The sequence below is a fragment of the Syngnathus acus genome, chromosome 16 (genome assembly GCF_901709675.1).
Source record: "Syngnathus acus chromosome 16, fSynAcu1.2, whole genome shotgun sequence".
Classification (NCBI taxonomy): Eukaryota; Metazoa; Chordata; class Actinopteri; order Syngnathiformes; family Syngnathidae; genus Syngnathus; species Syngnathus acus.
This window is the reverse complement of record NC_051101.1, coordinates 13,503,752-13,531,008: the sequence shown is the minus strand read 5'-3', so window position 1 is coordinate 13,531,008 and position 27,257 is coordinate 13,503,752. Positions and strand designations below refer to the sequence as shown.

General features: G+C 44.0%; 5 protein-coding genes across 9 annotated transcripts; 2 read left to right on the top strand and 3 right to left on the bottom strand.

Annotated features, from left to right (window-relative positions):
- Window positions 1–393: 393 nt before the first annotated feature.
- Window positions 394–3,429, bottom strand: LOC119135418 (ETS1-related protein). 2 transcript variants are annotated; one of them, XM_037272964.1, is made up of 7 exons: window positions 3,305–3,429; window positions 3,152–3,233; window positions 1,599–1,700; window positions 1,446–1,520; window positions 938–1,339; window positions 740–858; window positions 394–655 (listed from the first exon to the last, which is right to left on the bottom strand). In XM_037272964.1, exons 1-7 carry the CDS (start codon window positions 3,344–3,346, stop codon window positions 398–400), a joined length of 1,080 nt encoding a protein of 359 aa, XP_037128859.1. In that variant the 5' UTR covers window positions 3,347–3,429; the 3' UTR covers window positions 394–397. The 2 variants fall into 2 exon arrangements, with proteins under 2 accessions (XP_037128859.1, XP_037128860.1); XM_037272965.1 differs by having other exon boundaries at window positions 1,599–1,667.
- Window positions 3,430–6,157: 2,728 nt separating this feature from the next.
- On the top strand, window positions 6,158–15,085 carry fli1rs (Fli-1 proto-oncogene, ETS transcription factor-related sequence). 4 transcript variants are annotated; one of them, XM_037274781.1, is made up of 10 exons: window positions 6,158–6,347; window positions 9,915–10,105; window positions 10,264–10,433; window positions 10,938–11,141; window positions 11,275–11,379; window positions 12,171–12,239; window positions 12,310–12,369; window positions 12,877–12,924; window positions 13,086–13,172; window positions 13,639–15,085. In XM_037274781.1, the coding sequence occupies exons 1-10, from the start codon at window positions 6,330–6,332 to the stop codon at window positions 14,175–14,177; spliced, it is 1,491 nt and encodes a 496-aa protein (XP_037130676.1). In that variant the 5' UTR covers window positions 6,158–6,329; the 3' UTR covers window positions 14,178–15,085. The 4 variants fall into 4 exon arrangements, with proteins under 4 accessions (XP_037130676.1, XP_037130677.1, XP_037130680.1 ...); XM_037274782.1 differs by lacking the exon at window positions 13,086–13,172 and having other exon boundaries at window positions 13,588–15,085; XM_037274783.1 differs by lacking the exon at window positions 13,086–13,172 and having other exon boundaries at window positions 6,161–6,347.
- A 19-nt stretch (window positions 15,086–15,104) lies between these two features.
- LOC119135442 (zona pellucida sperm-binding protein 3-like) lies at window positions 15,105–17,841 on the bottom strand. Its single transcript, XM_037273017.1, has 9 exons — window positions 17,423–17,841; window positions 16,788–16,903; window positions 16,611–16,714; window positions 16,327–16,501; window positions 16,150–16,255; window positions 15,989–16,077; window positions 15,816–15,886; window positions 15,407–15,721; window positions 15,105–15,320 (listed from the first exon to the last, which is right to left on the bottom strand). The coding sequence occupies exons 1-9, from the start codon at window positions 17,789–17,791 to the stop codon at window positions 15,115–15,117; spliced, it is 1,551 nt and encodes a 516-aa protein (XP_037128912.1). The 5' UTR covers window positions 17,792–17,841; the 3' UTR covers window positions 15,105–15,114.
- Window positions 17,842–19,014: 1,173 nt separating this feature from the next.
- On the top strand, window positions 19,015–20,599 carry her7 (hairy and enhancer of split related-7). Its single transcript, XM_037273011.1, has 3 exons — window positions 19,015–19,103; window positions 19,237–19,338; window positions 19,775–20,599. The coding sequence occupies exons 1-3, from the start codon at window positions 19,059–19,061 to the stop codon at window positions 20,180–20,182; spliced, it is 555 nt and encodes a 184-aa protein (XP_037128906.1). The 5' UTR covers window positions 19,015–19,058; the 3' UTR covers window positions 20,183–20,599.
- Window positions 20,600–22,434: 1,835 nt separating this feature from the next.
- rpp25l (ribonuclease P/MRP 25 subunit-like) lies at window positions 22,435–26,673 on the bottom strand. The gene is made up of 3 exons (XM_037273008.1): window positions 26,554–26,673; window positions 24,415–25,947; window positions 22,435–22,673 (listed from the first exon to the last, which is right to left on the bottom strand). The coding sequence occupies exon 2, from the start codon at window positions 25,945–25,947 to the stop codon at window positions 25,336–25,338; it is 612 nt and encodes a 203-aa protein (XP_037128903.1). The 5' UTR covers window positions 26,554–26,673; the 3' UTR covers window positions 22,435–22,673; window positions 24,415–25,335.
- Window positions 26,674–27,257: the final 584 nt, after the last annotated feature.

Here is a 27,257-nt window from a genome sequence, read left to right as displayed (position 1 = left end):
TTGTCCTATTGTTGCAACCTTATTTCCAAGATTAAAATAGATTTATTTTGGCACACTTGTGAATTTTCATAATGATTTTCTCACAAATTGCAATTTGTGTGTAGTATTGCACTGTTTTTTTGAAATTGGTTTTTTTCTTTATTAATTTAGTTTTCTGGTTTTCTTTGTATAAGCGTTTTTGTCTGTTTGGTGTGGCCCCAATACTTCTTGTTTAATTACCATAGCGGGAGATGCGGTGTCACGTTCTTCTTTGTAATGCTTCAAACGCCTCCTTCGCCCTGAGCCTGACATGTTGCAAATTTCCACCGCAAATTCTCCTCATCTCATGGTGACTTTGCACACAAATGTCACATATTGTGTGCATGATATGACTCACAAGGTCCATAGGTTTTGTTTTTTACTCCCATCGCTCGCTGCTGAAGTCTGACGCGGACGACTCTGTGCTGCTGGAGGTGGGCAAAATGTTCAGGCTGCTCAGCACCTCCTGTGCCGTCTTTCCCAGCATGCCCTGCATGTCGCAGACAAAGCGGTACACGTAGCGCTTGCCCGCCGTCTTGTGGATGATGTTCTTGTGGTAGTAGTAGCGAAGGCCCCGGCTCAGCTTCTCGTAGTTCATCTTGGGCTTGTTCTTGCACTGGCCCCAGCGCTTGGCCACCTGCGGAGGGAAAGACAAAGGCCGAGTTCAAGAAATTCAAGATAGCAGATACTTCCCTAAATAACAAATATTGTTCAGTACTACCTCAGTTGGGTCAGACATCTTAAACTCCCAGCCGTCCCCGGTCCAGGAGATGAAGGTGCGACAGGCGGAATCCAGAAGAAGTTCCAGTAGGAACTGCCACAGCTGGATCGGGCCAGAACCTGACATGTGGCATTATGTTAACATGATAAAAGCGACTCTGTATTTACTTAAAAAAAAAAATCCCAAAACAGTACAAACCTGGATAAGCGGACATAGGGGCCACGTGACTGTCCCTGTCGGGCCGCTGGAGATTTTTGCGCTTGGCCACACGGGGGTAGTAGTGGTCTGACGGCTGAGGGCTTGGGTTGGTGGGGGCGGGGCAGACGGAGGGCGTAGGCGGGTGCGGCGGGGGACCGCCAAAGCCAGCCGGGGAGTATTCGGACCAGAAGCCTCTCTGGCCGTCCGAGTCAGGGTAGAGGTCGGCCGTGTGGCGGCAGTATCCCGACTCGCCGTCTGTGTTTTTGACGCCCGGGAAGGGGCTGTGGCTGCCCTCTGTGGCCGGGCTGAACCGGCCGCTCTGGGGCACCAGGCTCTGGTAGCTCTGATTGGCCCCCGGCTCCTGGTAACCACTCACTTGGTGCTGCTCCACCATCAGCCCGTCTGCCGAAGGGAAACCGAGCTTAGTAACGTGCATAAGATCTTTATACCGTGGCCGCTTTAGATCGGAGCATCATTTTAAGGTTGATTTATGAATTTCTAAAAACACCTTGTGGATAAGAAGTCCACCAGGTGAATTCCTGGAATGAGTCCAGGTTGAAGAGACCAATGTCGCTTGAGTTGACTGCAAAGAAGAAAAAAAAGGCGCACGTTTAATGAATTAGGGAGCATTTGAAATCATCAAACAATCATTTTTATTGACCTTTCGGCGGCTCCGCATAACTGCTGTCGAGTGAATACTGCGGCTGCTGCGTGGACGCCTTGCTGCTGTCTAACAGAAAAGACACATCTTCACCAGGGTAGTCTGGAGGTTACACACACACATGAACACAAATATTAGGCAAGGTTTAGACACCCATAGTGGGAATAAATTTACACGTTGTCCATTTGAGTAATTCTTCTCATATGAGACGTGATGTTAAAATACATCAATACTGCCACACAAAAAAACACTACAGGTAAAAGCAGCGAATTGTTTTGGTGAGTTCACGTCTGGTCTGACGTCAGCGCACACAGACGCGCACAAATGGAAGTGCAATAGCTACAAAGTGTCACTAGATGGTAGTATTGCTCTGTAAACTTTCCATGGACTCAAAAGCCTGAGCGTTTTTTTTCAACTTACTTTTAAAAGTTAAATAATAAAGCTCTTATTCATTCGAAGTATGTTTATGTGCGAGAATGTTTATTTTATTTTTACTTTGTTCGACTTTTTTTGTTGTATACACATGAGTGTGATCTTAAACATGGCATGTACAATTAATAAAGATGATTGAATTTAACTGGTATTATTACTGTCTTTTAATTTTACCTCCTTACATTTTCAAAGCCATTTTTTTCACTTTATATTATTACACAAAAATGGGTGAACTGAAAATGTCAACGCAACAAACTAGGATGACATTTTAAGGTGGGCAATTTGTTCTAACATGAAAATTGGCTTTCCAATGACTGTTTACAGGACAAATTCCCCAACTTAAAACTCTAACACCACTCAGCAAATTGTTTTGGAGTAAACAACTTGCTTACGTTGTTGTGCGAACGAAAATTGTTGCTGTGAATGAGAATAATTTACATTTTAAAGTCGTAACTCAAATGACTACTTTAGCCTCCTAAAATCACAAGTTGTGTTTTTTACAGTGTAGGAAAAGGGGAAGAAGTTCAAAATCTTATTCCACGGGGGAGGTTCTGCAGCAAAATTACAATGTACCTAATGAAGTGTCCTGTGCACACAACAATACAAGCATCATGGGGGGGGGGGCAACCTGCTGTTCGAGAAATTAGACAAAACACTTATTAGTGGAGCAGGAGGGGGGGGGGGGGACATTTGTTTACCATCCAATCAGCGTAGGCTGGCCTTTTTTCTTTTTAGCTCAATGGATGGAGGAAACAGGGGAGGAAGAGCGTGGAGGAAACACCAGCGGAGGGAGTGTGACAGCGTAGTGATGGAGGGAGGGAGGCATGCACTCTAAATCTGTTGGAGAAGGAAGTCTGGAGGAAAGGATTAGCCAGGGGCAGGTATCTTTAACTTGACCACCCTGATTCACACACGCACATCGCCCCCTCCCTCTCTCACATGTGTCAAGGCCTCGTTGCAAAAAAGCTTTGACAGATGTGATGATGATGATGACGGGGAAACTATTTCCCGCGTCCTCCAAAGCTCACAGGAAGCCGGCTGCATAAACAATTGGCTCTTCATCATCTTTATCCGAATGAAAAGCATCATCATCAAATTTAGAGAAAAAAAAAAAAACTCACCGAAAGATGCAAAGTCAAACCCTGCCGGCACCTCCTGGGTTCTAAAGTCCTCCCCGTAGAAGCCACCTTGGCACACTTCCATCTAGAAATAGAAAAATAGAACTATTGTTTTTGCCTTTGGAAAGACATTTGTGTACAGCAATGACGTCATACCTTTATTTTGGTGTCGGGCTTGATAGCGGAATCCCAGTACATGTTGGTCCGTGTCCCAGTGTGAAGTCAAGTGAAGCGAAAGCTCCTCTGTGATGGGACGGCTCCGTTATAAGAGCAAAGAGGAGGGAGGGAGGGAGGGAGGGAGAGATGGAGGGGCAGGCCGAGTCGTGACCAATAGGGTAGTGACGTCACAGACAATCACCACCCCAAACCCCCACCCAGAGCACCCAATATTTTCATTCATAAACACCTATTAAAGTACACTCCAAAAAGAGAATTTTTAGCTGTTACTTAACTGTCATTTCTATCGGAAGTGTGAAAGAAACACACTTGTGTTTAACTGACTGATCAAATATTCCGTATACCTTCTACTAATAGATATTTTATGAGTGGAAAAGTCAATATATTTCTTCTTCTTTTTTTTTTAAGTTGGGTAAGACCTTTTCATGGTTAGGACATAAATATAATTATTTTTGTTCGATCAATCTCACAACGGTGTTTACATGAAAAAAACTACATGGATTTGACATATTTACAATATGTATGATCGATTAATTGTAATTCAATCAGATGTATTTTTTAGTTTGACACGGGGATTACATTATAAATAAAATATATTACATAATTTACTCATGCAAAAACAACGCTGTATGATGCAATAAATCACCACAAGCTAGCTAACAAAAAAGTAGGGAACATTACAGAAATTAAAACAAAAAAACAAAAATGGAGTGATGAACAAATCAAACACGCTGTTTTATGTGATAACGGTTGAAAAAAAAATCTATAAAAGAAAATGGATTCATAAAAATATATTCTTCGCTGTTTTCAATTGTTCAGATACACAAACTTCTTTTCGACGTTCGAGTAATAGAATGTTATTGTGACGAATCAACACATTAATATGATCATTTATAGACAAACATGTTTTTTCTCTCACTAGCTGCAACGAACGAGCAATAAATGCGCTAATAGCGGATAACGCAACTTGGCCACACAAAAAACACACGCGATATCGCTCATAATAAACGTTTTTTTATTTTTATTTTAAAGATGCTTTTGGTTTGTTAAAAATCGGAACTGCCCTAAAATAAATATTTGAAGCGAAATGCGTCATTTATGTTGCATTTCTCGCTTCTTCATAATGATGTGGAGGCAGAGAACTACAAAAAAAAAAATGTGGCGAGAAAAATCAGTGTGTATCTTTAGGAGGCATTTCGCTGAAACAATGGCCAGTTAAAGACGCGCGCGCGCGCACTCACACATAAACACATGCACGCAGGCTGGTTGATGAAGAAAGTCTTGAAATCTCAGCATGAGTGGTGGCTGCAGATAAGGAAGGCCTCCCTCCAGAGCCTTATGTAAACAAACACTACTCGGCTATTCTCTCACACAAACACCCAACACGCACGCGTACACACACACACACACACACACGCCGCATCTGGAAAAGTGGGCTCTCGGGTGAAATCGTGCGCGTCGCTGAGTCGTGATTGGGGAGCCCCTCCTCGGCCTGGCTGGCTGGCAAAAAGGCGGCTAAGGTTACACAAGAGGCGGGCTGATTAACTGCCGGCAACGAGCAGTTTAGGAATCCCAACACAGCACCGGCACAGACCCAACCGAGGGAGTTTAGGGACCGTTCTTTCCCCTAAAATGAATAATGATATCATTTTCCTCTCGTTGTGGGATCTGTGTTTGTAAATGATGCAACTGAGTTGGCTTATAATAGACAGTATGACACGACGCTACTTTTTAACATCAAGTGTTACCAGGGGCAGAGCTAGGTGGTGGCCAGTGATGGCCATGGCCACCCCCATCTCGGAGAAAATGTTGATACCTGAGACTTTCCTGCCGTTTTCACACGGATGCAATTTTTTTCAGATCGCGCGATGCTTTATTACGGCTCTCATGTGAAACACTCGCCGCATTTCTGTACGCGTGTGAACTTGGCTGGAGACGGACAGACAGACAGAGTGAGTCAGTGGAGAGGATCACAAAGCAAAAGAAGTTGCCAGGGAATGTTCCTTCATTGTGTCTGACAGGAAAGCTGGGATCAACAAAAGGCATCACCTGGAAAATGACGCCGCACGTAAACATCCAAGCAGCTATTCTGGGAACACTCAAGACATATTTTAGTGTGACAAGTCACTTGTGTGCTTTGAAATGTTGCCAGAAATTCAGGTTACTTACCTATCAAAGTTGGGCACACAAGTCTTATTTTCCCGACAATACAAGCTGACCTTGAGTGAGGGTAGATACACTCAGCCAGTCATTAAAATCTTGTTTAATTAAAAAATAATTGTATTATTATTATTTTTTTTTTTTAAAGCTGGAAACTCCACCCACTTCCAACCATATCAATGGGCGGCCATTTTGCCTAATGGCGGCTCACCTGTTTTCTGGGTTTGGTCATGTGACATTCGCAAATTGAGCAGGATTGGTCGTAACCTTACGCAACTGTGACGTCATTTTGAGTCGAAAGCATACTGGGCGCCCGTTGATATGGATGAAAACAGGTGGATTCATCAATAATGTTTCACAACTACATCCAATTTCTTTTCTTTGACTTTTTTTGTTTTGGCTTTGAAAAAATTGGACCGACCCAGGAAGTTGAGGTCAAATCGACCAAGCAGCCTGGGTTGATCTAAAATTGAACCCAAACTCAACACATCATATACCATTTGGATTAAGTGTCATTCAATTATTTCCAATTCTCCTTGCTACAGAGCGATCATAACTAATCTTCAATCTAAACTGAGATCACGTGGCTCCTTGCCCTGAAAATTTGTTGTTTGAACGCAAGGGTGACTTCACTTCCCACTTTACAGAAAGAGAGCGAGCAAGAGAGAGAAAGCTTGCCATCCGGTTTATGGTGCGCGAGCAGAAAAAAAAAAAAAAAGCACCACAATGGTTTGCGCCATCGAGTCAATGCACCTCAGCGTCAATTGAAGCCCGCAAATAATTGAGCAGCTAAAAAAGAAAAGCACGAGAAAGAGACGCGTTCAATGAGCAAGCCGCTTCGAATATGGACTGCACCATAAAGGTAAGGACGTGCGTTGAAGTTGTCGTGGACTTTCCACGCGCACGACCCGAAGCCTTCTTCCACCCACACCGCGAGTGAGAGAGTCCTCTGCACTCTTTCCTTCTTGTACAAAATTTCCTCTTCCTTCCCGTTCGTGGTTGTATGTCGGTGCTAGAAAAACACAACTTAACAGCCGCATCTCTTGCTTTCCCTCTACGCTCGCCATCCAAAGGGACACTAATTAGCGTGCGCACCCAAAAAACAACACCCCATTTTTTCTCCCTATAGTCTTCTCGTTCTCAGCGGGCCGTTATTTATCTCATCACTTTTGTTGTTCTTTATACTACACCGCCGCAACCGAACCGAACCGGCACGGACACGACGCGTGGATTTTCAGGGTTTTTTTTTTTTACCAAAGAGGTTACGAGCGCAATTTAGCGAGAAGCGTCGAAGCTGTGCGCAACAATGGAGCGGCAGGTGTCCCTCAGGGCATCGTGGATGGCCACTGGGAGACCAAATACGTGCAAAAGCGGTATTTTATTTCTGTTGATCCTCCTATTTCATTATGTTACGACTGTTTTGACTTTTTGATTCGAACGAGAGTTTAAAAGCAGTCTAAAAAGTGCCGATTTTACATCGCTAACAAAAAACATTTGATATATATGTATTTTTGAAACGCCTCCTATAAAACAACACTTAATAATTCTATATTTGATTTATTCCAAACGGTTTTTGGCTTTACAAAAAAAAGGCCTCTGTATAGATTGAGGAAGTCCTATTTGAGATATTTTCAAAATAAAGGCGTGTCTCGCGTGATAACGATGTGACTAGTATTATATTGTATATTAACGAATTTGACAGTGAAAAAACGATGTTTTAATTGGAATGGGTTTTCACGTTTAAAAAAAAAAAAAAAAAAGTGTCACATGCACATTCTTTCGCACACAATGGCCTGCCGCAAAGTTTTCTCTCGCGTCGATTGTGTGTGTGTGCGTGCGTGTGTTTGGTGGGGTTTATTTTAAGTCTAATTTATAGCTGCAAACGGGAGCGCTCGTCAGGTGTCGTTATCTCAACTCAGCAGGCTTCCTGTCTCAAACCTCAGACTTTCCGCACATATTTCCGGCTGCCTGGACCATAGAGACACAGAGTTTAAAACATTTTCAAAGTATAAAAATGAGGAGGAAAAATAAAAAGCTTTGGTCGACGACTGGAGAGAACTTTTAGCAAAGGGGGAAAAACACACAGTTTGCAAAATCAGCTCAAGTTAACTTTTACTTCTGCTTTTTTTTTGGGCCTCAGACATGCTCGTAACCTTTGCACAACTTTGTCAGAGAACTCGTACTGCTTGCAGAAAAAAAAAATCACCTCAAAAAATGGACAGCATGGCTTCGGTTAAAACCACAAAAGGATGTGGATTTTGTTGTTTCAAATAATAGGGTGAAATTAAAAGAGGCTCCTTAAAACATTACTTTAGTATTTCACATAGAAAAAGTGATCTGTCTTTAAATTCTATTCTTCATTTCCTCAAAAATCTCCCCCCAAATCCAAGTGACGAAAAAATACAAATCTGATACAGTGATATTTCCACCATTTTGTAAATAAAAATTATTATTATTATTTAACAAAACAAGTTTGTTGTAAAATCATGACTTACACGGCTATAAAAGTTTGGATTGTTTTTTGTAAAATTTTCTGTTCTCATAAGATTGTGTTAGAAAACAATTGGCTTTCTTTGGAACTAAAATATTTTGGCCTAGTTTAGTGAACGTATCATGATAATCTTTAAAGTTTATACCTCGCAAAAAAAAATCCCACTGGTAAAATAAGTTTTTATTCTCTTAACATTTTGACAATCTTTGTTAAAAATTTAAAAAAATCTAACAATCACATTTTTATTCCTGTTAAAAAATCAAAGTTCATAATACGTCGCAATTATACATTTTACGGTCAAAAAATAAAACTCATTTTGTAATTTTTTAACTTGACTAACAATTATGTCCAGGTTTTCACTTATTCTCATGTTAAATGACTTGAAAACAAGTTTTAAAATAAAATGAGAGCATTTTTCACTAAATGTCTAACATTATTTTCAGAAAATAATTTTTCTGATTAAAAAAATGTCCTCATAATATTACGTTTGTTTTTTTACCCCCCAGGCAAAAACTTTACTCCTGTAAAATCATCTTTTGCAAAAGTGTATTCCATACCTGTGTGTTGCCTATTGGTCACATGTTGCTGCTGAGTATAAACAAGACAGCCATTTTCCTTGGGAGGCAGTTATCAGATGCCGGAAAGGCGGAACAGGGGTGCGAAGTTTAACACCTGACAATCGCATCTCCCACCCTCTTGTGTCAAAAGCAATCGATACTCTCAACAACTTACAACAGTCAGATTGATTTGGGCCACGAAGATTGATTTTTGGGCCTTGAGCAGCGCTTCTGTTTTGGGCAAGACGGTGTGGTTGGCTGTGATGCAATATGTCGCTGGTGACTTGTGTGGAAGTTGCTCTCTCTTACAACAACACACGACGCTTGTTGCAGCTTTTCAGGGCTCAAAAAGGCGGCGCCAGCTCTGCTTCGTCTCCAAGAGGCCGTTGCATTAGCGGTGCTTTTTGTGCTTTGTGGTTAGCCAGCGAGTGATGGAAAAACAACTGCTGCGCTCTCTACTCTTGAGGATTAGTCGTATCTAATGTAGGCTGTTTGGTGCCGGTTTCGGGCCCTTTTCTCACTTCTGCACACTAATATTTGACTCAAGTTGTCACAGTGCTCCATGCGCTAGTACATGAATCAGAATCGGCTAACAGGCGACAAGCTAACCAAGTAACTAATTGGCAACTGTTCCATTTTTTTATTTATTTTTTTACTATAAAAGAAGGCGTTAATAGTGGTCACGACAAAGCTACAAGACGAGCTAAGTCAACAACAACAATGGTTTGGCTGTGGGATGACCTTGCCTCTCCCCTACCACCACCACCCTTGACCACAGGGTGTTTTGCAGATTTCAAATGACCCACATCTTTTCAACTTCCTCTCCGTGGGCCCGTGCCAAAAGGTTCTGCTGCACATGGCGGCCGGGTTTCCTGTCGGCCGCTGAAAAAGCACACCGCTGACGTGCGAGGCCCAAAAGACAATGCTGGGCTCCTCTAAACAAACATGCTTCTCAGGCTCCGGACGTCGTAGTTGTTGTGGTCTACGCGCAGGCGCATCAACGCATCTTGCCATCTTGAAGCTTACGCAGAAGCTCTGAAAGCTTCGTTGGACCCCACCTACTCGCGCCGCAAACCCAACCCTATGACTCGCTTGCGCTGCGGTCAAAGACCACTGATGCTTTTCAAAGACTTGTCATCTCACATTTCAGCATTTGCATTGACACCTCAGCATATCCTTTCTGACAGTAATTGAGTAGGAAATCAACCAAAGGTTTTTTTTTGGTGAACTAGTGTAGGTGGCGAAGATCTGGGGTAACCATGGCAAAAAAACAACAACAACAACAAATGAACCACTGAGCATTTTACCAATGGCGATAATTAAGGTAACCAGGAAGTGTGTTAAAATAGCCATGCACTGACCCACTGGCTGTGTTGCACAGGAAGCGCTGTCTGTGGTGAGCGAGGACCAGCCCATATACGAGCCGCCCTACACCACCACCATGCACATGAAGACTGAGATGACGTCGCCGTGCGGATTCAAGCAGAGCCCCGAGCCCGCTGAACCCGACTGGCCGGCCGCCGCCGCCGCCGCCACGGCACAGAAGAGAAGCGAGCATGTCAACGGAACTAAGTGAGTCAAGGCGGGGTCACAACGGAATCAAAATCCCTTTGTAGCTGAACTTAATTTAAAAAAAAAAAAGATATTAACCATGAAAAAGGAGTTTTTAAAATGACCTGCTTCAGTCATTTGTTGTTATTTGTGCTAAATCGTCCCTCGGTGTGTCGTAGCCACGAGTCCCCGGTGGACTGCAGCGTGACAAAGCGCTCCCGCCACATGAGCAACGACGGCGTGCCCATGCCGTACCAGCCCTCGTACCCGGAAGCCCGCGTCAGCCCGCCCAACGTCACCCCGCCCAGCATTACCGCCACGGAGGAGAAGCGCGTCATCGTACCGGCAGGTGAGCATCGGACCCGCCCGGTCACTCCACAATCATTTCTATCGGAACCTTTTGCTACAACTTGAATTGGACCTTAACAGACGATGCTAAGTTGGGTGACGGCGAGCGTTTCAATGAGTCAGTCGGACTTTTCCCCATACAAGTCACTGAGGGATCAGATGAGACTCACCGAGGAGTTGCGTCATAATATGTGGATATTGCCACACGGCATTGTGAGTGTTAACAATTGGCATGCGGGGACGCCGTCGGCAGCCAGCGCACCATCAAAGGTGCGCTCATTGTTTTGTTCCTGGAAATGACTCAACCCTTCCTGCCGTGACACATTTTCGGACTGGACATCAAGATATTCAAATGGAGTCCAATTTGACTGGTATAATCAAAGTCCTCATGGTCAAATCATTTCAAGTGAATCGACAGCGGTGACTAAATTTGAATCAACAATAAAGATCCCAGCCATGGACAAATACATTAACGCGAGACTTCCCACTCTCTTCCCAATATCAGATCCCGAGGTGTGGACACAGGACCATGTGCGTCAGTGGTTGGACTGGGCCATCAAAGAGTACGTCCTAGAGGAAGTGGACGTCATGCTCTTCCAAGCGCTGGACGGCAAGGCCTTGTGCAAGCTGACCAAAGAGGACATGATGCACCTCACGTCCGCCTATAACGCTGACATCCTGCTCTCGCACCTCAATTACCTCCGGCAGAGTAAGGCCACGCCCTTTTCCTGCCTCGGGCTATTTTTAAGTTGGACTACCAAATCTATTCGTGGTTCCAAACTATAAGGTGACATTATTGCATACTGGTGGTTCACTTTAGTCTTCTTGGTCTTTCCCGCCAGGTAGTCCAACTTTCTCGTACTCCACGACCGTCTCCACCAACACACCGCCGCCGGCACCGCCGCCGCAGCCGCCGGCACCGCAGCCTCGACTTCAGGTCAAAGCTGGTGAGACTTGTTTTTATTTGCCAACAACAGTTTGCAAATCTCCATCGACCTACTGAGAAGTCCCCGAAACATGACACGGACTCACCATTGAGTCCGCAAGCCAACAATCGACATCAAACTGGTAATCAGCCCACGACTCGTCTCATTTAAACGAGGTTCCATCGGATCTCTATCGAAAATGCCTGGATCGAGTTTATATTGCTTCATGAGCCCAAACTTAAGCGTGGTGTTCTTCAATTCCCGTTCCCCAAATGAAAGTCCCACCCTGAACGACCAACGAGAGGTTCTGCTTGTATCGTCCGACCATGATTAGCAAATTCTCCGCTTATCGCAACCAAACAAGAGAGCGGGAACGAGCCAGGCTTCAAGAAACAATGCGCCGAGAGTTCAGAGCCGTGTTACATAGTTTCACCAGTCGAAGGAGGTTCCTTGGCACAACACTGGCCCCGACTGATGAATCCCAAACTCAACAGGCCGTTTCAGGCAGGAAGCAGCTGCAATGGCACAGGAAGTAGGGGTGAGGGGGGGGAGGCTCGCTGTAGGTCGCACTGCTGGGACACAACTCACAATCTGGTGGAGACAGAGATGGCTTAAACAAAAGAAAGCTCACCCAAGAAACGACGGGGTCATCTCCAGACCTTCTGACTTCTTATCGTCCCGTTGGCCCATTTACGGACTTCCTTCCCGCCCGAGCTTCAATGGCCACTTCAAAAGATTTTGCTGATGCTCTGCAAGCGCACGCCTGGTGCCGTCCGCCGTACTCATCAGTCTCATTGTTCTGTTGTGCGCAGAAAGCAGTTTTGATGAGATTGGCCGCAGGAACAGCTGGAGTACAAACGGCATGACGGTAGTGCCCAAAGGTAAGAAATCAACGTATGGACATGATTCATTCCAACATGTCAAAACGGCTGCCGTCTTCCTTCTTGGTAGGTACCGCCATGGAGCATCAACACAGCAGAGTGACAGAACCAGTAACAAGAATCGGCCAAGGTTTGATTCATTGAAAACATACTGAAAAGAACACATCATGAAGTGCAGCTAATGCGAAGGCCATGAAATGATCTGGCCTGAAAAATGGACACCACGCTAATGGTAATAGGCCAATTTGAAACAAAGAAATAAAAATAGAGGCTGGTGACCCATTAAGTGACACTTGCTCGAACATTAAAAGTAACAAAAACACCACGCGCTTGTTCCAATTAGCAAAGTAACATTTGTATAGCCACAGAAAAGTGGAGAATATCACTTTATAAAGAAAGCAACACTACTCACGTTGAGTGACGTAAGCTGCAATGCTGCCACCTAGCGATGCGACCCAATATTGCGTTTAGTGGGTGTGCAGTGTATATCATCGTATTTATCGATTAGTAGCCCAAGTAGCGTCATTTATTGTTTCGTGTATATTCAACTGAGAGGCAAGATGGTTTTTGTTTAGTTAGTGAAATGGCCCTGCTTCCTTCACTGCCACCTGTAATGTCTTCTTGTTACTCTTTACAGACCCCTATCAGACATTAGGGCCCATTAGCAGCCGTCTAGCAAACCCAGGTAAGGAAACTATCGTAGAATAGGTGGAACAAAACAAATGGGGCCTTTGCACTGTCTGTGATGGCATTGCAAGAAAAAAGAAAAAAGTGAGAGCCTGGCATAAACGTTACAGGCGGAGGCGACGTCTGTGACCTTTTGCCTTGCTCTTTTCCTCCTCACAGAAGGCCAAGCCGCCCGCTCGTCCAAGAACCGAACAGGCAGGCACAGTTCGCACAAGCTGCCTGACCTCAGCGCCCAAAGGCCTGTGGGTAAGGTCACTGTCCAAAAATATATCAAACAGTGAAAAGGTCCCATTTGTTGATTTAAATACGGGGATAGTAATCATATAATATGCATGTTTTCCACTCAACCCACTTTTTATGGCAAACGCTTAAAATGACGACCAAACCATGACACCATTTAGCCGCTCCCAAAATGTCGACATCAAACTAAAATGGCCGACATAGTGTTGTGCATAGGTCCTTGAGACTTCATCGTGCGTCCTGTGACGAAAAGACATGTCCACTAATTTCCTGTCCAGTAGTGACACCGATATCACAGGCTGATTTTTTTGTTGTTGTTGTACTTTTGGATCTTAAACGGCTGCTTCAAAACAAAATGTCTGACTTCCTGTAAATGTTTGCACCAGTCCTTGAGACTTTTTCATGCTTCCTGCCACGATAGATGTGTCCAGCCAGTTACATGACTTGATACTGAGACACAACTTCTGGACAGGTTCAGGGCAGATTCAGCTGTGGCAGTTCCTGCTGGAGCTGCTGTCGGACAGCAACAACGCCAGCATCATCACCTGGGAGGGCACCAACGGCGAGTTCAAGATGACCGACCCCGACGAGGTGGCCAAGCGTTGGGGCGAACGCAAGAGCAAGCCCAACATGAACTACGACAAGCTGAGCCGGGCCCTGCGCTACTACTACGACAAGAACATCATGACCAAGGTGCACGGCAAGCGCTACGCCTACAAGTTTGACTTCCAAGGCATCTCGCAGACGCACCAGAACCACCAGGCGGCCGACAGCGGCGGCGGCGGCATGGTCAAGTACCAGACGGAGATGTCCTACGTGCAGCCTTATCACAGCCACCAGCCCAAAATGAACTTCATGACGGGCCACCCGCCGCCGCCCATGCCCGTCTCGCCCGGGAACTTTTTCGGCCCGCCGTCCACGTATTGGAACTCGCCCAGCAGCCCCATCTACCCCGGGGCGGCCATGAACAGACATCCCGCCACCCATTCCCACCTGAGCTCATATTACTGAGCGCACACACATTCCAAAAAGGGGAAGATGAGTTTTGTTCTAAAACGGGCATTCTTGCTGGAAAGTAGGTTGGACGGACAGACACGAGGGACAAACGGACGCCTGTATACTCTTCCTGGGATATTATATGAATATACTGATGACACGCTGTATTTACTGTATTCAATTATGGAACCAAGTTTCTCTTCTCTGAGTAGAGCGGATAGAAAAAGTCGACACATCCAAAGCAAGTGAGATCCTTCATTTCAAAACTCTTTCCACCCTTTTTTTTTAGTTTGTTAAAAAAAGGGAAGTAAAAATGAACTACTGATCTAATGTACCTCTGAAAAGTGCTACGTGGATGAGGTGAGGATTAATCACATTCAAGTTAAATAGGAGTGCCACCAAGTGGCTCCGATCAACACCAAATGAATTTTAGCTTTCTCTACAGACACACATTTATTTACTTTCTGATAAAAGGCACAAAAGGAAACAACTATTAAAACAAATGAATTTAATTTGTTGTTGATCAGGGGCACCTTAAATTGTGACAGGTGTGCATTGAGTCCCATTTAATATGTGACTGGTTATTACTTAAGACAACCACGTCCCAGGTAGAAGAGGGTGTGCACACTTGTGCAACTGCATTATATCAGCTGTAGATTTTTGCTTCCCCTAAGATATTTTTGTCAATTAGGTTTTATAGGTCATCCATCTAGGTCTCATCTTTTTTTTTTTTTCTTTCAAAAATGAAACTGGCTTTGAACAGGGGTGTGTAGACTTTTTAAATCCACCGCAAAGAACTTGTTTGATAGCTGGCGGCGGAAACTTGACTTGCAAGACTTTTGTAAAAGAAATTGTACAGAATCTTCCGTTATGTAGCAAGGCGTCATTTACTCATGTTAATAAATGTTCCCTGTAGCTAACAATGAGACTCCTGTGGTTGCGGCGTTGGGCTTTATTCGTCAAACTCAAAGATATCTTCAAAGGTTCGGCGAGGTTCTTTGATGACCTCCACCACAGCGGAACCCTTCTTGACCATCTCCTCGTCCTCCCACTCCCAGTCTGCCACCTTACCCATCGCTTCAGGCTTCGTCGCCTCTCGGCTAGTCTTCAGCGTCAGTATCTTCATCCGGGATTTTTCCACGCCTTTCACTTTAGGCTCTGGATGAAGCACAAGAACGTCATCACAATTGTGTTTATTAAAGCCCAGCCCGCTCTTTGCATGCTTTAAGAATGTTTTTGTTTACCGTGGGAATGTTTGATGATGTCAAAGTCTGGATAGGTTTCCAAGATATCCTCCTCCATCACCTGCTCCTCCTCCTCTACCCACTCCACACCTCTCCCGCCAAACGGCCACTTTAACTCTGTCGCATCAATCAGTTGGAGCCGCGGTGTGGTCGGGCCTTGAATGACCTCCAAGGTGGTCTTCACCACGGAAGGTGCTGCTGTCGTGGTGGTGGTGGTGGTAGTGGAGAAGAACAATGGCTGCTTCCTCTTGTGGTTTTTGAATGGTTGCCCTCTTGGCTGCACTTTCCACCCTCTGCTGGTGGTTACTTCGCTCACTGGAAAATGGGAAGATATGTCAATAAGGAATTTTGTTGGTGCTATTAACGAATAAAGGTACAATGCAAAATATTTTTAAAATAGATTTCTCACAACCGGCAGCAGAGCCACAGCTGGAGTCACAGCAGGCACACACCCAGTCCCAGCCATGGAGCTCCACCCATCTTAGGAGGAAGCAAAATGGTCGTAGAAATAGTTCATTTCAAAGATGTCCAAGTAGTTCATTAAATCTGCAGTAAAAAAACTAAAAAGAAAAGAAAACCGACCTTCCTAAGTTTGTGTCGTAGTTGCAGGTCTTTGCCGTCGGAGTGGGAACGTCACTTTCAGCCGACATGGTGCAGTGCATGTAGAGTTGCTGTAAAATGGACCAGAAATTTACTGGCGGTCAATTGGTTTATCCTGGAATAGGTCGCAAAATGCAACTCACTTGGTCTGTCATTCCTCGGAAGTAGAAAGCATCCACGGAAAATCGGACAACGTTGTTCTTGTATGGGATGAATCTGGAGCGACCATACTTGCTTTCAATCATGCACCTTCATCATTGGAGGAAGTCTGTTTGTTCAAAAGTACACATCCATTTTGTGCTTGACGATTTTTTTTTTACCCAAAATCCTTCACAACCGGAAATTGAGGCTTGGAGGTGTGCGACTTATTGGGTGTGGCATAGCACGAGTGGACATACAGCCTCATGTCTTGGGGCACAGACGGACCCTCGACCTCAAAGTGCATGGGCTCACCCAGGATGTACTTATCAGACGGAGAGAACCTTTCCCACCGAGCTGCCAAATACAACACAAGGAATATGATCACATCTCCTAGTTGTTTTTTTTCTCCTTTCCCCATTTATGTCGATTCTTCAAAGTTATTTCAAGAGGCAAAGGAGATTACCGTTCAGTGGTGTCAGGATAAAATTGGCTCTGTTCCTCATTGCTTTGAAGATGTGGCGCATGCGCATTTTTGGAAGGTAGCCAACTTTGTAGGAATATTGATACCTATAAAGGCCAAAGAAAATAGTCATTTTAATAACAGCGAAACATAATGTCAGACTTGTGTTGTGGCAGTCACCTGGTGTAATTGCAGACAACGGGCATCACAAAGGGCACGGATCTCCTTATTAGGCCAAGGTGCATCTCGGGGTTGTACTGCAGTGTGTTCGAATAGGTCATGTGTCCATTAATCATCTGCGCAAAAAACAAGTGAATTGTCAGAATCAAAATAGACGCTGGATGCCACAAAAATGGATTTGTGTTTTTTTTCTTTTGTTGAGTACAGTACCACACCTACAATAGTTTGTACACAATTAACATAGAAAGTAATAGACCAGTACGTTCGTTATTTGAAGCAGTTCAGTTGCTCAAATAATGACGTAACCAGTGTTTCGCACATAGATGACGTCAAGGCTCATAAATAATACAAATATCACACTTTTAGTCAGCGAGCTGAACATTTGATACAAACAAAGTACAAAAAACGACTTCATCTAACTTCAAATAGCAGAAACAAAACAAACAATTGTAGGCCTCACCGCCATTTTGCGAACATGTCGCCAGGTGATGTTAACCAGATCATTGAGTTATGCTATTTGTTGACTTACCCATAAAACGGTTAATTTCATAAAGGCATTATTTGTAGACTTTGTGATGAATGGTGGTCAACATAAATGAGTGTACAACAGTTACTGTTGTCCCCTAAAAGCTCACCTGTCGTTTGGTTCCACACTGGTCGAGTCCATGAAGGAAATAAATATAATTCTTGGACGATTTTGTTGCTTGACATGATCCCAGTTTGAGCTGATTTATTTCGCCAACACCGAGGATGCTCTTGGGCACTCGGACGAGCATTTTGTCCATTTTGCATGAGGTCCTCACGGTGCGATGACCCGACGGGCCTGGTGGCCTGGCTGGCCCAGGGAGCAGGCGCTCTCGGACGGGCCTGGGTAGAGGCTCGAGGCCGCTAGCTTTGACCGGGTACAAGTGGAGCTTTTCCAGCGGCGGTAGCGCGGAATGGACGAACACGGGTAGTTTTAGGTACGCCTGCGGAAAAGTCCGACTTTCTAAATGGTCAGTCATGGTCCGGTTCGTTAAAGCACTCGTGAATGGAGGTGAGGCACGCCGTAATGGCGCCTTCCCTCCTTGGAATGAGGAAAACAGCGACAAAAGTATAAGGAATGGGAAATAAATCATATCGAGTGCACTGAATTGCTCTGAAAATGTGATGAATTAGTTTTAATCTCGCTTTTAAGCGACGGTTTTGCTGAAAAAGCACAGTTGGTCGCCTGCGTCCAATTACTCTCTAAGTTAAATGGCGCCACCTTCTGCTCGTTTGATGTATAGCAGCCAAATGCCCCCCATTTTAAACTTCCGTTACCAAATGTTTAAAATAACGAAATAAAATCTCAAACGCCTCGAAATTTTATGTACATGCATATTTATTTATTTATCTATTTATTTATTTATTTATAGACTGAACTGCCCAACATTTTTTTTTAAACTGCCATTAAAGCGATGTATTATAAAACAACGTTATGTTACTACATCCCACCGACATTATTTATTTTCATGGAGCACTACTCCTCAATAAATTATTGCCTTCTCGTGAAAAATAGCCCGACGCCCCGTGCACGTCATTTCGATTCAAGTGTGAACCAGTCACACCTCCCCACGTCTGCTGGTCACTCTCCCACTGTCACACCTTGGGGGTCTTTGACACGGTGGCGTCGCTCTCCCACCGCCGCACTTCCACTTCAAAAGGATTCACATGCACGCGTGGAAAATTTGGCGCGCCAGCACGCGGCACACATGCAGATGGCACGCGTGGATTTTACAAGTGTGAATGCAAACGTGTTCATGTTAATTTGGCCCGCACGCGCACGGCAACGGACATGCAAAATCAGATCGTTGCAGTACGCTTGTTAGTTATTATTCGTTTGCGAAATAATTAATATAAGGCTTCACACAGTAGAAAATATCTTAATCTTATTTACTTGTATTGAATTATGCATTGAGAGACGTTTCGGCTGCTTTGCTACAAGAAAATCGGAATTTATTTTGCATACTGGAGCGCCGAGGTTTTTTTTTTTTTTTTTTAACCATTAAGCGGATTTATTGCACTAACTTGTGCGGAATTATTAGAGGGAGCTCAATTAATCTAGTATAAAAGTAAAATGTAAAGTCTGAGGCAGCGTGACAGAAAGAATGGATTTGTCAAGGTGGCATGTGATTGGCTGTTGGGAAATGGGCGGGGCTTGAGCGGACAGAGTATAAAACAAGCAACTAGGCTTAGTTGCATCCTTTTTCTGACACCAGAAGACTCCTAAAGTTAGAAGAAGATTGAATCATGAAGCTCATGCAGGAAGCAGAGGATGCTATCCGCGAAAGAAAGGTAAAGAAGCACTTGAAATAGCTTACAGTATTTTTCATACACAATATTTGAACGATGATATTCGTTTTGAAAAGTGTAGTTTAGCATGTATATGAAAGATTTACTTTTTTTATTGTATACTCTCTCTCTGCAGCTTCTAAAATCCCAAGTGGAGAAGCGTCGACGTGAGAGAATGAACCACAGTCTCGAGCGTTTGAGGAGCATGTTGATGCAGGAGCCGCAACAAGTGGAGCAGGTAAAAAGGCAACATAAGAACTCAAATTGAAGCCATATGGAGGGGAGCACGGTGACCTAGTGGTTAGCACGTCTACCTCACTGTTCTGGGTTCAAATCTCGTTTCAGGCCTTCCTTCCTTCCTGTGTGGAGTTTGCATGTTCTCCGTGCTCTTTCATGGCTCAAAAACATGCACGTTAGCGTCATTCGTCAAAAAAAATGGCAGCGGGTGACCTAGTGATTGGCGCATCTGCCTCACAGTCGCAAGGTTCTGGGTTCAAATCTCACATGGGTCACACTTTCATGACTTTAAATGATGCAGAAGTGTAAATGTGATTTTTTTTTTTGGTCTTTTTTTTGCCCAAAACCAACTGCTGTAGTTTCCACTATAGTGAGGACAATATGTATGCCTGATAATAAATTAACAGTAATAAAAGAACATACGTGTGTTGCTCCAGGGTGCAGCCCAGCGTCGCGTGGAGAAGACGGAGATTTTGGAGCACACGGTCCTGTTCCTCCACAACAACAGCAGCAGCAAAGCAAGTGTTGGCCCACAACCACAGCAATGCTCCTTTCAAGAAGGCTTCCACAGCTGCCTGCAAAAAGCCGCCCACTTCCTGGGGCCCGAGGGCAAAGGCCTGTGGCTGGCCCTGGATGCCTCCTTCATCCAACGCTCCTCTTCCACTTCATCCTCCTCTACTTCCTCCATCCTCCACCTGCTGAGACACAGGCGAGCGGCAGCGGCGGCGGCGGCTCAGCCCTCCAGAACCCCCGCTCAGGGGCAAAAGTGGCTGGGGACGTGCATGGAGAGCCCTCCGGCCGAGGGGCCCTCTCTGGGCCAGAGCGTGTGGAGGCCCTGGCCCTAAAGGATGACTCCCCACCCCCAAACCCCCCTCTCCCCCATGTATACATTATCTGTCAAGTTGATGATGTAAATAGTTTGAAGACGTCATTTGTACGCTGCTGTGTATATATGTGAACCCACTATAGATGTGTATATAGTGCTGCTTGGGATGGCTGCTGGATGCTGGCGCGCCCGACATGTGTCCGCTTCAGAGGTGAGTGAGTCATCACACACGCGCGTAAGCGTAGCAACCCGGGCGTGGATCATAATCAAGTGTCCTATCTCATTTCCAGCTGCTTTAAAGTACGAGGGGCCCCACCCTCACGTCCATGAGTCACAAACAACCTCTGCGGTCCATCCTAATGATAATATATAACTTGTATATTTTGCACACTAACTTATTCTCCATGTCTCCCTATGGTGAGCCTCTATTGTTTTTTTTTTTGTCAAATAAACACATTTCATTCAAATTCAGATAAATAGCATGTGTGCTTTCTTTTAACCAGGATGAATACTTTTATCCATACAGTATAAAACATGTTGTATTTCATATTGTGCCGTATTAAAAAATTGGACCATGTAAAATCTTTTTTTTTTTTTTATTTACCAGTAACGTGATCAATAAACTGTACGACTAATAAAATCTAAACATTTTCAAGAGGAACATTAAAAACATATAAACGGGATAATGTTTAAAATGAACCAATCACAATCAAACTTATGTTAAATATGAGTCACCGCCTCTGAGGTGCGCGCCAATATTTACTATTTTAAGAAAACCAGCATCATTCAAAAATTTGACGTGAGACGAGCTTTGAATTCCGCACCCAAAATGTAATTTGAAAAAAATGGTCATAGCTGTGAAAACTAACTCAAAACAAACAAAAAAAAAAACTGTTCCTCGGTTTAATTATAATGTTACAAGATTTTTTTCTGGATGTGATTAGGCTACATCGTTAAAGTAGTCCGGGGGGCTTTTGCAACTTCACACACACTTCACCCACAGATGCAAATGTCGAGTGCGTGTTCTAACGCGTCTTCTGTGGAAAGAAGCGGACAATGGAAGTGTGTCCCGTGGGAACGCCACTCGGCGGCCCTTCTCATTCCTGTCGTGCAGGAAGCCATAAATGAAGTGTTACTCATTTACATCAAGTGTTAGTTAGCCTATTTGCTGTTTCCAAATACTAAAGCGACATTTGAAGGGTTGTTTATGCCGAAATTAATACATAGTAGATCATTAAAACAGGAAATTGGGAGTGGAATAATCGAATGGTCCCAGAATTCATTTAGTTGTGAATTATTATGCCGTGGAATAAGTATTCGTATATTCAGTAATTCCACAATTACATGTTCTTAAATAGCTCAAATGCTAATACATTTTCACGGATCATTAGCTCAACATGCGCAAATAAATAACTAAATAAAAGTTGCTGCAAAAGCTTATTTAAACATTTTAGCACCACTTCAAACATTATTAGTGAGACTAATACTTTTCATTATTCACTAACATATATTCATAGATATTTTTGAAATTTAAAAGCAAAAAGACCTGACCGCAGGGTGCTTAAGCCTATTGGAATATTAAAGGTGGGCTAGAATTTGTGTGACAATATATGCAAACAAGGCCGATGTGGAGACAAATGTTGAATTGTGGGTGTGACGATGGGAGAACGGAAAGCAGTCGCTTCTCATCGTGCAAGAGGTGCGAGCGAACAAAGTGCGGGAATGGCTTCAGTCACACGTTCATTCAGTCACACTTGAATTGAAAAGACGCGCACGCGCCGTTCCACGAGGCGCGCCACGCAGGCAAGCTCGCACGCGACGGCAATGACGTTTATTCGGAGAAAGGTTACAAATTCATGACAAACAATGCGCGCGTGTTCATAGGAAGGGGAAAAAAAGGAGGTAGATGTGGTCAACTGACATCATTTTCGACACTCGAAAATATATTCGGATGCATTCGCAATAAATGTGCATAGCCAAAATAAGTCATTTATTGTGACATTGTTTCATAATACAAATTACATCTTTGCATAAAGTCTTGTTTGCCGATAAAATCGAGCACATGATTACATAATTATGTCAAATGCGCGTAAATCACTATTACGCACGTTTTACGCACAGGTTTCGGTTGTGATTTTTCTTTTTCATTAAAAACAAAATTGTGTGTGAATATATGCATGTGTTTGGTAAACACCTTTGGTTTCAATTCACATGCGCAAAAGACAACCGTGTCGTTTCTAGTTTGATTTTGTGAGCATAAAATACGCACAGTTTTTTTTTTTGCTGGCTTCCTCTTGGAGGTGTTTTTTGTCACACACACAAGCAAGCTTTACGTTGTATAAGCCGGATGCCTTGACGCCGACAAGACCCCCCCCATTCTTTTTTTTCCCTCACAGATGTTAATGCAGCACGAGCTGGTCTCACCTCTCAGGGGGCGCGTGTCGCTTGAGTGGGGGTCGGCTGGCTTTGATGGGGGTTACGTCCACGTGCCCGTGGATTAGTGGATGGTCCTGTTGGCACATGCAACAAATCGTGTTTTACATGAATGAATAAGAAAAATAATAGAAGGAGTCCAGTATAGACCTGCGCCGAGTCCGAATACGGATCACCTTTGTGCAAGTGCAATCATTTTTCACAAAGACTAAAGAACATATTGGGAAATAATTTACTGCATTTTAAAATATAAGGGAAATAGTTTAACATTTCCACCTAAAAAAAAGTACTGTTTGTAGATGAATATGACACACAATTCGATGATTTGAAAGAAGAGTGTGGAGAGAAAGTGGGTGGAGCCTGTGGTGACTTTTTATAGAGGTATAATGGAGCACGTGGACCACATTCAACTTGCACTCTTGTTGGATTCCAGTCATGATGATGTCTCAGCATCGCGAGCATGCAAATACAGACAAGAAGGTACGTGGACTTTTGCTAATTATTAGCGCGCACAATGATAATAATAATCAGGAAAAATGTTGATGCTATTTGTCTTCCACAGAGCTTAAAACCTCTGATAGAAAGACGACGACGAGAAAGAATAAACAGAAGCTTGGAGAACCTCAAAACTCTTTTGCTTACACCACAAGTAAATATAACGTTTATATGAGACTTTTGTACTAACTAAAGTTAATATGTACTTGAAAGGTACATTCATCCTTGAAGGTTAGTTTTCAACAAATATATGATGAGCACTAGGGTTAAAAGTTTGGGCTTTTTTTTTTTTTAAAACAGCTCATCTGAGTTTGATTTTTCACCTCTTTTAAAACGTTCTGACATTTTTATTTGCTTTAACAGTTGTTAAAAAATGGTGGTACGCGGGCGCCCTCTAGTGGTATGCAGAAGAGGCAATTACATTTAGTCTTTAGTTATACAAAAATAGCTTCAAACTTTCTTTGATGAGCACTAGGGTTAAAAGTTTGGGCTTTTTTTTTTAAACAGCTCATCTGAGTTTGATTTTTCACCCCTCTTTTAAAACGTTCTGACATTTTTATTTGCTTTCTACCAGCTCAGTGGCCTAGTGGTAGAGTGTCCGCCCTGAGACTGGAAGGTTGTGGGTTCAAACCCCGGCCGGGTCATACCAAAGACTATAAAAATGGGACCCATTGCCTCCCTGCTTGGCACTCAGCATTAAGGGTTGGAATTGGGGGGTTAGATCACCAACTGATTCCCGAGCGCGGCACCGCTGCTGCTCACTGCTCCCCTCTCCCCCAGGGGATGGATTAAAATCACACGGGGATGGGTTAAATGCAGAGGACAAATTTCACCACACCCAGGTGTGTGTGTGACGATCATTGGGACTTTAATCTTTAATCTTTTTTAACAGTTGTTAAAAAATGGTGGTACGCGGGCGCCCTCTAGTGGTATGCAGAAGAGGCAATTACATTTAGTCTTTAGTTATACAAAAATAGCTTCAAACTTTCTTTTCATCAAGTAGACTACATAAGTACAGTTCAGTTGTATTAATACATTTCTATGAAATATTTTATGAATATTGATCATTGCGGTGGTGATTAGTCAAGTCTTTTTTTCAGAGTTACTACGTCGTAGTCGAAAGTGTTGAACCTACTTCCAAAAGTGTGTTTAAAAGCGCGCGTGTGTATATCTAAAACTGTGTGTGCGCTGCTGCCTGCTTCTGTTCGACAGTTAGCCGGTGGTGGGCGCAGGATGGAGAAAGCAGAGATCCTGGAGCACACCGTCTACTTCCTGCAGCAACATGTCAACAAAGGAAACATGAAGCAGGTGCTTCACTCTTACCAACATGGCTTCTCCTCCTGCCTGCAGAGGGCTGCCCACTTTCTGCATTCTGACGGCAAAGCGATGGCTGACTCAGCTTCCTCATCTTCTTCGTGGCCCTCCTGCTCCCCTCCGACTATTGGGGGTCCCTCCAGGGTCATCCTTTTCAACACCACGCCTCAAAAGAGGCCTAACATGGCGGGGAGCTTGTGGAGACCCTGGTCCTGATCTACAACATGAGGGGACAATGTCAAGGCAATAGAATGTACAACTCACATGTATATATAACTGTCTTTTTTTTTGAAGACCAAAATCCACTGTGACGATGTTGATACAACGCACGTTTGCACCTTTAATTTATTTAAATGTCGTGTGTGAATAAAGAAAATGGGAAAACATTCATATCAGTTGTCACGTTGGTCATTTTCTAGCCATCCATTTTGTATACCGCTTGTCCTCACCAGGGTGGCAAGAGGATGCCACTAAAACTGCAGTTAAAAGGTCACATTGGTTTAATCTTTTGTCTACCACTAGAGGGACCCCGCGAACCAAGAGTGGCACTCCCCTCTGCGTTCCATTCCTCGAGCTAAAATGAAAATAAGGGATTTGGCCGTGCATCTTCTTTTCAACTAATTGGTTGGAACGCTTTAATGCTTCACCTGGTCGACACTTACATGAGTCACATGACATCAAGCCTATTTTAGCGTCCTTAATTTTGGGGGCGCTGGAGTGTCCAATGCTCACCAGAATCAGATGTTTGGCTTCATACACAAACCAAAAAAAAAAACAATAACAAGCCGCAGTTCATAATTTATAAAACTCATCAGCGAAATAGTTGTAAATCAAGACACCGGTGCAGCTCCAAAATGCTTCGACTTAACTTCCTATGAAAATTTTCCACCCCTTTGCAATCTTATCCCAAACAACCCTCGCTGCTTTTTATCATCTGGGTCCTTTCAAGTCTCGAGGACTTCCTGCGTAGCGTCCTCCGCCTCTTCCTCTGCCGTCCCCGCTTCGGCCTCCGCCCCGCTTCCTCTTGTATGCTCCCACCTCCTCCTTTTCATCCCGAGTCCAAAGGTTGTCGCAGCGTCCAGGCGCCTGGTACCCAGGCAGGTTGTGGTCCAGTGGGTCCTTAGAGAGGAGAATCCAGATGACGGGCAGCTTCCTGCTGACGGTGATGCCGTCCAGCCCGACGGCCGCCTCCAGGGGCTCCCACACATCGGTCAGCGTGGTGCTGGCCAGCGAGGTCAACTGATGCAGGCCCCGGACACGTCGCTTAACCACCTCGGCGCACGTGATAGCTTTTGACACGCCCTTGCCGCTCGCCGTGAATACCAGCTGGCGGCAGAGGGGGCGGCCAGGCGGAGCCTCATCGACCTCGCCTTCACCATCTTTTTCTGCCTGGGGTTTGGTCTCTACGCGGCTCAGGGCGTAGCGGAGCAGGTTGCGGATCTTGCTGCCTTCTTTGACGCGCACCTCCGGCGTATCGGCGACAAGGCCGAATGGACACACGGACGGCTGCTCCGTACTGTGAACCTTACTGTAGTTCTCCATCTGTAAACACAACATTTTGGAGTTCGTTTTTTGGCACTAGGCACTAAATACTTGTTCTTTTCTTGTTTTACATCACAAACACTTTCTCCTAACATACTAGCAAGCGTAATCAAATGTACTCTTGTAATACGATCAAACGATACCACCATGTAACCATTATGGTACAATATTATGGTTATAAGAGGTTTCAAAGTTACATAAAGTAACATCGTTGTGGACTTTTTGCTTGTTGTCACGGGACCAACTCACCTAAGGTTAGAATGATACATTTTTGAAAAATTATTTGGTGCACTGTTGACAAGGGTGTCACACATTTGTTGCTAACAGGTTTATTTAGTGACTCCAAAGCTACATTGTGCCTTCATTACCTCGCGTTGCAAACGTAGACAAACTTATTTAAAGAAATAATTATTTATCCGACTATCTGACAGATAAAAATAAAATATTAATTTACAGACGAACTAGCGTTCGAGGCTAGGCTAGCGTTAGCACAGGCAAGGCATCAACTAATCCCACTCGACACGGTCGGCAAAGTAACATCATACCCACGTTAGCGACCGAGATACGTTTTGCGTGATCGTGGTGAACGTTGAAATATCAACTCACTTGGAATCTTATTTTGATTTTCCTTCTTTTCGCTCCTTTTCTTCACATGTTCGGTGTTGCTTCTCACGCTGCCGTAAAGCAAAGGTCAGTGTCGCAAAACGCCGGAGCGTTAAAGGGGCGTGGCTTTGTGCGTGTGTGCGATTGATGAATGAATAATGATGCTGATAAAACGGCGCAAGGAGCGGCCGGTACGCGTTTCGACGATTAACATTTTTGTTGACAATTTGAAAACGTCAACTTTTGACCCTTTTTCCCTTTCGAATTTCGATCTTCCTCGTCACTATTTTAGGCCAAATAAGTTGCTGTTTTAAGGGCTTTCTCCATAACACTGAACTTATGTAAAGTATAAAAATGTGCAAAATAAAGGGATATAAAAACGTTTTTGTAGTCTTACCCGTAGTACACACATTTAAATGTATTAAACACGCAAACCTATTAAAATTCACAGAATGTAATCCTTAGCACCTGTAGATTTGGTCATTTTCAGGCATCCTTCAAAGACAAACTCATCCTAAAGAGTTTGTGTGATTGCTACCAAATTTGAAAGACGCAGACTGGACAACTTTCACCCAGATGTGCGAGGGAATGTTTGGTTCTTTCTCTATGTAGCAGGCTGTGTGAAAGCCCTCTTGTAATCATTGTGTTTATTGTTAGTCTGACAAGTCAATGATTGAATGATTAAATGATCTTTTTGGGAGGGTCTC

Bases quoted from the DNA above. Each gene is read 5' to 3' on its own strand.
- LOC119135418 (XM_037272964.1), bottom strand. From the start codon at position 3,346: ATGTACTGGGATTCCGCTATCAAGCCCGACACCAAAATAAAG. The intron at 1,701-3,151 runs GTGAGTTTTTTT...TGTAACCTCCAG, and splicing joins GTTTGACTTTGCATCTTTCG to ACTACCCTGGTGAAGATGTG. The intron at 1,340-1,445 runs GTGTTTTTAGAA...TCCCTTCGGCAG, and splicing joins GTGGACTTCTTATCCACAAG to ACGGGCTGATGGTGGAGCAG.
- fli1rs (XM_037274781.1), top strand. The intron at 11,142-11,274 runs GTAAGGCCACGC...CTTTCCCGCCAG, and splicing joins CCTCAATTACCTCCGGCAGA to GTAGTCCAACTTTCTCGTAC. The intron at 11,380-12,170 runs GTGAGACTTGTT...TGTTGTGCGCAG, and splicing joins TCGACTTCAGGTCAAAGCTG to AAAGCAGTTTTGATGAGATT.
- LOC119135442 (XM_037273017.1), bottom strand. From the start codon at position 17,791: ATGACTGACCATTTAGAAAGTCGGACTTTTCCGCAGGCGTACCTAAAA. The intron at 16,256-16,326 runs GTAAAAAAAAAA...CCAATGATGAAG, and splicing joins CCGGTTGTGAAGGATTTTGG to GTGCATGATTGAAAGCAAGT. The intron at 16,078-16,149 runs GTGAGTTGCATT...TCCATTTTACAG, and splicing joins TCCGAGGAATGACAGACCAA to CAACTCTACATGCACTGCAC.
- her7 (XM_037273011.1), top strand. From the start codon at position 19,059: ATGAAGCTCATGCAGGAAGCAGAGGATGCTATCCGCGAAAGAAAG. The intron at 19,104-19,236 runs GTAAAGAAGCAC...CTCTCTCTGCAG, and splicing joins ATGCTATCCGCGAAAGAAAG to CTTCTAAAATCCCAAGTGGA. The intron at 19,339-19,774 runs GTAAAAAGGCAA...GTGTTGCTCCAG, and splicing joins AGCCGCAACAAGTGGAGCAG to GGTGCAGCCCAGCGTCGCGT.
- rpp25l (XM_037273008.1), bottom strand. From the start codon at position 25,947: ATGGAGAACTACAGTAAGGTTCACAGTACGGAGCAGCCGTCCGTGTGT.